This window comes from Primulina tabacum, chromosome 16 (assembly GCF_025594145.1).
Source record: "Primulina tabacum isolate GXHZ01 chromosome 16, ASM2559414v2, whole genome shotgun sequence".
NCBI classification, from domain to species: Eukaryota; Viridiplantae; Streptophyta; class Magnoliopsida; order Lamiales; family Gesneriaceae; genus Primulina; species Primulina tabacum.
Window position 1 is genome coordinate 30,112,357 of NC_134565.1, and position 9,926 is coordinate 30,122,282.

A 9,926-nucleotide genomic window follows, 5' to 3' on the forward strand; every position below is an offset into this window, starting at 1 on the left:
TAATGGAAAGATGGTTTCATGGAACACAACATCTCGTGAGACAAGAAATCTTTTTGTGGTTAAATTCTGGACTTTGTATCCTTTTTGAGAGCTAGAGTACCCAAGAAAAATGCAAGCACTAGCTCGGGGAGCAAACTTATCCCTTTTAGGCAATGTGGAAACATAACAAAGGCAACCCAAGACACGCATATGAGAATAAGATGGAGGAGCACCAAACAAAGCTTCAAAAGGTGTTTTGTTGGATAGAAGAGGTGTTGGGGTACGGTTTATAAGATATGTGGACGTGAGGACACAATCACCCCAATATTTATCTGGTAGAGAAGCTTGAAATTTTAAGGAGCGAGCAACATCAAGAATATGACGATGTTTACGTTCCACAAGGCCATTTTGTTGAGGGGTATAAGGACAAGAACTTTGATGGATGATACCCAAAGCATGAAACATGGATGTGCACTCATGTTGGAAAAACTCCATCGCATTGTCTGTCCGAACGACCTTGACAGTGATGGAGAATTGAGTTTGGGTGAAAGCTAAAAATCTCTTAACCATAGGAAGAACATCGAGCTTGGAATGCATTAAGTACACCCAAGTTGCTCTAGTGTAGTCATCTACGATGGTTAAAAAGTATCGTTCCCCATTGTAAGTGGGTGTATGGAAGGGTCCCCACACATCCATATGAATCAATTGAAAAACAGAAGTAGAATTTACTGATCTTTTCTTCGGAAAACACAAGCGGGTTTGCTTAGACAAAAGGCAAATGTCACAATGAGACAAACTAGAAATATTTGGTAAAAAATGTAGCATTTGCATTCGAGTCAAAGATATATGTCCTAGGCGTTGATGCCACAAAGTTTCTGTTGATACATCAGTGGCTTGTGTATTATTGTTAACAGCTGAAAACAAAGATCTAACCATAGGAAATCGAGAAACAAATGATGTGGAGGTATGTTGTGCATCCAAGGACTTCAAGCTTGTGTTGTCTAGATAGTAAAGTCCCTGCCTTTCTCTACCAATCCCCATTATCTTCCCATTTGACAGGCCCTGAAACACACAAAATCGGGGAAAGAAGGTGACAAAACAATGATGATCTTTAGTGAATTTAGATATAGATAGGAGATTATGATGAAACTCTGGAACAACGAGGACATTTGTGAGAGTTAAGGTTTGATTGATAGGAATGGTGCCAAGACTACTAATTTTGGTGGTACTACCATTTGGCAATTGTATTGAACCCACGGCATTTCCACAAGATCTAAGAACATGTGACAATCCAGTAAATCCAATCATATGATCATTAGCACCAGAGTCAAGGATCCATTCAATGTGAAGATAGGAGTTGGAAGACAGATTAGTACCTGCCATGTTTGCAGTAGCAACGGTCTGCTCTCCTGTCACCTGTTCCTTTTCTAGAAGTTTCAGAATGGCAGCATATTGATCAGGTGTAAAGAAGGATCCTGCATTTTGGACCACATTTGGTTGATCAGCTTCATTAGCACATACAACCGAAGTATTAGCTTTGCCCACTACTCTGCCTTTGTCATAGCCTTCCCTAATAAATTTTTGGTTTCCATTTTTCCACGGTCCTTTGTAAAATTTGTGTCCAGGAGGGTAGCCATTTAGTTTGTCGCAATTCTCCTTAAGATGTCCAAACATATTACAATGATCGCATCTCATGTCATTCTTCTTCCTATTTTGCACAGAAAAGAAGGCAGAAGTCTCCAGCTGCTGTGAAGGCACACTCAACAAACTCCTATGTGATTCTTCTTGAGATATGATTGCAAAGGCACTACTCACTGTAGGAAGTGGATTCATCATCAGTATGTGACTTCGAATGTGGACGAAACTATCATTGAGACCCATGAGAGATTGAAGGAGTTTGTGTTGTTGGTCAAACTCAATGAATTTCTTCGAAGACTCACAAGAGCATATTGGCAGCGTCACTAAAGAGGCATATTCATCCCACAATTGCCGAAGCTTCGAATAATATGCAGAAATTGAGCAGGTACCTTGCACATGACAGCCTATTTCTCGGTGTAGTGCAAAGATCCTCGAGCCGTTCACCTTATCAAAGCGTTCCCGTAGATCGCTCCAAACCACCGCGGCATCAGAAGAATAAACAATTCCGCTAAAAATTTCCTTGGATACAGCATTCATGATCCAGGATAAGACGATCGCGTTGCATCTCTCCCATTGAAGCATACTATCTGAACCAGGATTTGGTTTTGGACAGCTACCATCAATAAAGATAAGCTTGTTCCGAGCTCGCAAGGCGATCTGCATTGCACGACTCCAGATCCCGTAGTTTTCAGTACCAAGCAATTGCTCATTGATCAAATTGAGCCCTGGAGTGTCCGATGAGTTTACATAAAATGGATCTAACACATCAATTGCAGCAGACGCCATTAGAAGAAAAGCAAAGAAACTTCGATGATGAAGAAAAACAGCTGACGATCAATTATGATTGATCAATCCTAGAATCAGATCCAGAAGAGTCAATTCTCGCTCTGATACCATGTTGAAAATGAAGACGGAACAAATTGACGGGAGGAAAAGCACTCCCATTTTCCTGCTTACGTTCATTTATTTGAAGAAAAATGTTCTCTTATGCATATGCTGTACAACCGCCTATTCTAGATGCTATTTAAGCTAAGAAGGGAAAAGTTCTAATCAAAGAAAACACGATTCTAATAATTTATATAGGACAACTTTAAGAATTATTATTTTAATTCACGAGTAATTTACATTAAAATGCATAAAATTTGAAGCCGAATTTTAATTTCTCAAAGAAATTAATACACATGACATGATACAAATGACCGAACGAACGCATTAATTTACTTCCATGCATTACAATATACGATTATAATGAAAAGACACTTCATCTAAATTTAATGTTCTAATTTAACATGCCTTTTTTTTATAGACACGAACCCGCATAACTGGTATTGCGCGCATTGGATAAACCTCGAATATATCCAGTATCTTGTAAACAATAATTGATGTAAACCTACATAAGGTTGCAGACAAACTCAAACAAAGAAGATTTTTGATGGATTTGAGCTTGAGACCAAGAAAGTGGGTCACATTCAATACTGCCAATCAAAATTCTTATTTATACATGCACCAAGAAATATACAAAATATAAATAGTAAATGGAAAAGACAACTCATGTCCATGTACCTTCTAGTTTATTTCTCATTAAAAGATAAAAAAGAAAACTTCCCAATAAACTTCCAAAAGACCCCCATTATCCCATTACCCTACCAGCACAAGATCAAACCAAAGTTACCATTCTTGAATACATTTTTATGTACAAATAAATAGTTTCAGACAAAATATGTTCTTTTACATAAACGTATGCATTGGCAATTAAATAGCAGTGGTTTTTAATTTATCATACGACGTTATGCGTAAAATATATTGCCAAACAAACTCAATGCAAATAACAAGTATGTGTGTGTGTGTGTGTGTGTGGAAGATGTTAAATTTTTAACATTTTAAATGCATGTAGATATTCCAAATCTGAACTTCCCCTTTAGATTTCTGTCGATTTATAATTAAATTCATCAAAATGTTCGAAGTGTCTTTGGGAAATAACATGAGAGTTGGTTTCATTTCTTCATTCACACCATTTCTTTGAATAGAATGTAAGCGAAGTGGAAAATTAACTTTTGAAGTATTGAAATCAATTTTAAGGCTCATCTTGAACTATGTCTCAAGTTTATAACAAGATCACGAGTTTGAATCATATTATAGCAAATCAACTCCCTAACTTTTTTTAAAAAAACCAATTCCACTTAAATCAAAATATAATTTTAAACTATAAGCATCATAATTGATTTTTTTTTAAATGTGTGTATATATATATATACACGCAAATATTGAACTTCTTCAAAAATAAAATAAAATTTGCAACAAGAAAAAATGAATAGAGGCCGAGAAAGTATTGAGAAGATTGACCTGTGTCCGCTCCATCATCACAGCGTTAAGGTTACAAAAAACCTTCGATAATACTCTTGTCCTATCCCACAAAACCCACCGCAGATAAGTAAAAGAACGAGCTATGAATCTGTAACCTTGCATGAAACCCTCGAAATAATGACAACAAATTAATTATAATTTTCATGAATTTTGAACCACCATTAATTTTCAAGATCCCAGCTTATATTTCAAAATATGATAATATATAAATACTGATAGAGAAGGAATATGTTTACTTAGTCGAGTTAATACTGATCGTGGGAGTGATGATGGTGTTGGTGTTGGTGGTGATACATTCGATTCATGACTACTCTGTGGCTGCTGCTTTCATCTCCTTCGCTCAATTTTCCGACACCCATTTGGGCTCCAAGATTTAGATAGACTATTCTTGAATCGAGATTCAGGCCGCTACCCGCCACTGACATGTTGGCCGCGCCGCCGCTGCTTACACTACTGGCATGTTCGTCACCCATCGGTGGATATATGGAGGTGGTGGCTGTTGAAGGTGGCGCGTTTCCATTTCCTTCTTCTCTCGAAATCACCATTGCAGCTGATTGTACTAGTTCGAGACACAGCCGTAACTTATTCGGCTCGATGTGCGCAAGCCCTGGGACAGCTCCTTTAAACAAGAAATCAGACGTTAGGGTTCGAAGCACATCCAACGGCGTAATCCCGTCTACAGTTCGGACATTGGGATCCGCATGGTGGTCCAGGAGCACCGCCACCATGTCCGGCGAAACCATTTCTGCTGCGACGTGAAGTGGGGTTTTCCCGGCCGGACCAGCGGGATAGTTTACATCGGCTGCACCGAGTTCGAGTAAAGCTTTCACTACTTCTCTGCTGCAATTCTCAACTGCGTAATGCAAAGCTAATGCTTCGTCGAGATTGAGACCTTCTCCCATTACCATAAGTTTAACAAGTTCCACGTCGGAGGAGTCAAGGGCCCTGCGCATTCGTCTTATTTTTTGCTCCTCGAGGTCGGCAGCTGCGCCACCGAGGTCGTGGTGGTGCGGGTGGTGATGGGGTATTAGAGAACGGCGGGCGAGGGAGGATTTAAGGCGAAGCTCTTCGATCTTGGCCACAACATCGACTGAGAGATGTTTACCTAAGATTTCCGGAGGGAGGCCTGAATTTGCCACTAAATGCGAGCAAGTAGTCCAAAGTTGATGCATTTCTTGTTTTCTTGAAGCAATTAACACTTTCATTACGTCTTCAATGGATGCCTTCTCCACCATGATTGTCAACTGTTTCTGCAAATTGATCAAAAAACTTAGTATTAATTGGCTCATTAATAATAGTTTGATGCTATCTAGAGGGCATAATGTGAAATAGCTAAGCCCTTGAGTGCAAACGGGAAGATTTTAATTTCATTTTCAAAAGAAAATTAGGAAAGTTGGGTTTTGGGGATCACTGTGGAAGACAAGACTAGTGATCAAAGAGATAAAACTTTAAAAATTTCAGAAAGTAATGTTACATGAAATCAAGACGAGGACTTACCAAGAAACCTTTGCTAAAAATAACAAGAATCTCAGTGGAAGAACATAACGTTGAATACATGTTTTGTGAGATTAAAATGTGAAAATTAAAATGGATAGAACCGGCCACTTTTGCAGCAGACTATATGCTGCAGACCAAGAATTACTACAGGAATAAATAAAAAGAAAAAGAGAAGAAAACATCACAAGAATGAGGAGAAGAACTAGATTTCTTTTAGATCATTAATAGAAACCCCACCTCTGATTCATGAAAAGAAAATTTTATGACTATGATCGATTAAGCTCATTCAATCATTCCGTATTGACCAACATAACCTGGAAAAATACGATCCGAGTTCTTAAAACCAAAATTGTTATATATTTATCTCAAAATTAGAACCCACAAACAAAAAGAATAAAATAATCAAACAACAAACTGAGTATTTTTTTTTAAAAAAAATGAAAGTCAGACACCAAGATCAAAATATGGAAACCTGAGTGAGCAAAGCAAGCTGTTCCACACCAAAAGATCTAGCGGCTGCAAGTGTGTCAAGGGCAAGATCAACGGCGGAGGTGCAATGCGTATGCCAGCAACCCCTCTCCCCACAATTAGGCCTCGGCTCATGTTTCTGAGGAACAATCGAGACTTGCCCACTGTACAAGAACTGAAGCATCAGCAAGAAAACTTCATAGCCAACTGAGTTCACTGGTATCACATGAATACTAGACCCTCTAGGCGACCCACTTCCCGGGCCCATCCTTATCGGGTCTAAGCCCGTCTGGGAGTCTGGCCCGCAAAAGAATTTCCTGAAAAACAAGCTCCTGGCTGCTAAGATGCACCTGTGCGCATGGACTAAACGACCCTCTACGCTGAAGGTTACATCGCTGAAAGCCTGACCGTTGATCAGCAGATTCAGGTAGTCTAGGGACAGAGATCTTAAGGAGTCTTCGGGGGTCATTGCGATACACTGTTTTCTCCTGTAAAAAGATCGATATACTATTAGAAGGAAAATATTTCTCCTTGAAGAATTGAGAAAGAAGCTAAAATCCTGAAGGTGGATTCATTTCATCTTTTAATTTGATATGTTCCTTCGATTGATCTTTGATGATGATGATGATGGTGGTGGTGATCAACTGTTTGCTATTTGTTTGTATTTTCTCAAAAGAAAAACCTGAGGAGAGAGAGAGGTGTAATATAAATGGCTAATATGGTCGGCTGAGATTAAATTTTAAAGTGGATGGAATATTTATTTTGGGGATATAAAATAATAACATGGGATTAATAATCTGAAAAATGGAGATAAATTTTTCATGGGATCCATTATTGCGGACCAGAACCTAATTAATCCCAATTGATTATCTCATTTCCCAATTTATGTCTGTGCGTTGGAATATATGTAGACATAGTTTGGTACATATGATAAGATAAACATGTGATATATAATATAAGGATAAGTTAATGATAAATAAGATGTATGATATTATATTTAATGTTTGGTATGCTTTTAACAATAGTGATTAAATTTATATATTAGATTGTAATGATAAAATTAACCTTATCATAATAAATTTTATAATTTTAAAGTGGTTGCTTGAATTCATAATAAAATTTATAATTTCAAAATCGGCGTTACAATTTAAATATAATTTTTAAAAAATTATTTGACAATTTAAATATCATTTTATTTTTATAAATTTATGGCAAAAAAGAAAGAAAAATCAAAAAATAATTATGTACTTTATTAAATTTAGAACTACATGTGACACTTATAAAACAAACGAAGTACTCAAAAAATTTGAAAAACAATAAAATAATATTGTTTATTTTCTAAAAAATCAAAATAACTACAATTAACAAATTAAAAATCCAACGTGTTCCAAACCGGGTTTCCATATCAAACGATATGGTTTAGGATTTTTATAAATTGAGGGTAATTAAGTCATTTGTGATGTATTTTATCATTAAATTAACATTATCACACCTAATAGAAGGGACATTTTATCCTTTTAAACAATTATCATGGGCTTTTTAAAAATGTACCAAACGTAGGATAAGGAAGATTATTTATCAATATCTCCCTTATCCTATGTACCAAACTATGCCTTAATGTGTGTATAATTTATAGTATATTTCCCCATTATATTATACTAAAATATTAAATAATTATTTTTATTTATATTTAATTAAACTGAAAAGTTTCTAGGGAATTTCGTAAAAATAAAACTTTAGTTTATCCATGAAATGATCATTTAAAAATTCAAATGTAAAATTAATAGTTTAATTACATTATTTCATATCACATGAATAATTATGCAAAACAGTCTTTGACGAAGAACCCACAAATAATTATATATATTACGTATCAAGTAATAATTTCATAATTTTTCTTTGTTTCTAAGAATAATTTACACATGCATGTACATATAATAAACTCATGGATCTTGTTATTTAATGACCCTTGGGAATTGTGGTTCCATTTCTTACTTACTTTTATGCACTACTTTATGAAATATAGTTATAATTGACACACACAAAAATTATGAAAGTTTATTTTAATTCATGTGTGAGTAAATGGTTTTTATTGTTCCGTCCCAATTATTTAAGTTTCTTATTTGTTTTAGAAAACAAACTACCCTGTATATTTTGGGCATAGGTCTCTTGTGAGACGGTCTCACGAATCTTTATCTGTGAGAGTGGTCAATCCTACCGATATTCACAATAAAAAGTAATACTCTAAGCATAAAAAGTAATATTTTTTCATGAATAACCTAAATAAGATATTTGACTCCCTAAATTGACCCGTGAGACTGTCTCACAAGAGTTTTTGTGATATTTTGGAGAGAAATTATATTAATGAATGATACTTGTTATTTTTGGGAGAGACGTCGTATTAATGAAGGATACTCGTCTTATGTTTTGTTTATATTAGTTTTGTTGAAATTACAATGGTCATATTATTGATAAATTTCACTTATATGCTAGATCTACTTATAGACATGCTACAATAATATCAAACATTAAATCAAGTCTGTCACATATGTTTCTTTTACCAAAATACTTTTTTTTATGTTGTAATACCAATAGTTTATAGACACTGATATAAAATCAAGAACAAATTAATTTTCATATCATTAAAATTAAAAACACTTTCAAAAAATTGTACAATAGAATTTAAGCTTGATTTCAATGAATCAAATATTTATGTATAGAATTGAACTAAACTGACCTCGAGCAAAATTAGATACTTGTACCTATCGACCTAGCATTATATATTCAAACAATTAATATCTTTATAAATAATTTATATTTACTTCAATAAATATTCTTATATTAAAATCCCACAGTTAAAAGTAAAAGATATATATATATATATATATATATATATATATATATATATATATATATATATATAATATAAGGGTGTGTTTGTTTTTACCCTAAAGCATGGTAAAGAAAGGGGGCAAAAAAAGGGTTTACTCGACCCTACCCTTGCTGGTAATATCCACAAGGGATCGATCCAACGGCTCGGATTTTTTCGAATCAAATTTTTTTTTTTAACATAAGATGAGGCCGGATCACTCATATAAAATGATCCGGATCGTTCATTGGCCGAGTGTCTGCAGACAGGTGAAACTTTCCCAAAAAAAGGCATTAGCATATTGATAGACAACACATCACACTGACTGTCTTATGATTTGAGGTGCTAAGATTTGACATTTGACTTGTCTTTTCAAAACCCCCAATTTCATTTAATTTCACTTTCCCCAACTTTACAAAACACCACTCCTCTCCCCCTCTCTGCCTTTGCCTCCCTACATTTTTGGCATTTTCCTATTTTATCATTTCTCCTCAATTTCCCTTTTCCAAATCTACCTCACAACATTCATTGTGGCTGGTCAAATATTCAAAATTACTAAGTTCACGTCCCATCAACGATTTTCACGTAAACATATATAATCTTTGGTTAGAAATTACATTTTGAATCAAGAGCGATGTTGTGATTTGATATAGAGTAGGTCTTTTGTGAAACGGTCTCAGGAATCTTTATATGTGAGACGGGTCAACCCTACCGATATTCACAATAAAAAGTAATATTCTTAGCATAAAAAGTAATATTTTTTCATGAATGACCCAGATAAGAGATTCGACCCACGAAATTGATCAGTGAGACCGTCTCACAAGAATTTTTGTGTTTGATTATATTAATTTGAAAATCCCGTGAGATTCTTGAAATTTAAAGCAAACTCGAAGATATTATCGCTAGTCAATTTTTGTTCTTAGTACCGTTTGTCAAACGAAGTTGGGAATTAGAAATAATAATTAGCATCGGTAAAGTTTTCAATAAACATGTTATTTGATCTAATGACACAATGATTAGAGCAAACAAACCGCACAAGATGAAAAGTAAACATTTGTTTAGCATATATTATGTGGTTGGTTTAGCCGAAAATATTAATATAAAATTCCTA

General features: G+C 35.0%; 2 protein-coding genes across 2 annotated transcripts; both read right to left on the reverse strand.

Moving 5' to 3' along the window:
* Positions 1-759: 759 nt before the first annotated feature.
* LOC142529533 (uncharacterized) lies at positions 760-2,543 on the reverse strand. Its single transcript, XM_075635083.1, has 2 exons — positions 1,356-2,543; positions 760-1,041 (listed from the first exon to the last, which is right to left on the reverse strand). Exons 1-2 carry the CDS (start codon positions 2,401-2,403, stop codon positions 1,007-1,009), a joined length of 1,083 nt encoding a protein of 360 aa, XP_075491198.1. The 5' UTR covers positions 2,404-2,543; the 3' UTR covers positions 760-1,006.
* Positions 2,544-4,115: 1,572 nt separating this feature from the next.
* Positions 4,116-6,656, reverse strand: LOC142530111 (BTB/POZ domain and ankyrin repeat-containing protein NBCL-like). The gene is made up of 2 exons (XM_075635891.1): positions 5,951-6,656; positions 4,116-5,231 (listed from the first exon to the last, which is right to left on the reverse strand). The coding sequence occupies exons 1-2, from the start codon at positions 6,413-6,415 to the stop codon at positions 4,227-4,229; spliced, it is 1,470 nt and encodes a 489-aa protein (XP_075492006.1). The 5' UTR covers positions 6,416-6,656; the 3' UTR covers positions 4,116-4,226.
* Positions 6,657-9,926: the final 3,270 nt, after the last annotated feature.

Excerpts from the sequence above, each read along its gene's own strand:
- LOC142529533 (XM_075635083.1), bottom strand. The coding sequence starts at position 2,403 with ATGGCGTCTGCTGCAATTGATGTGTTAGATCCATTTTATGTAAACTCA. Across the intron at positions 1,042-1,355 it reads TGCTACTGCAAACATGGCAG|GGCCTGTCAAATGGGAAGAT; the intron begins GTACTAATCTGT and ends TGTGTGTTTCAG.
- LOC142530111 (XM_075635891.1), bottom strand. The coding sequence starts at position 6,415 with ATGACCCCCGAAGACTCCTTAAGATCTCTGTCCCTAGACTACCTGAAT. Across the intron at positions 5,232-5,950 it reads AGCTTGCTTTGCTCACTCAG|AAACAGTTGACAATCATGGT; the intron begins GTTTCCATATTT and ends ATCAATTTGCAG.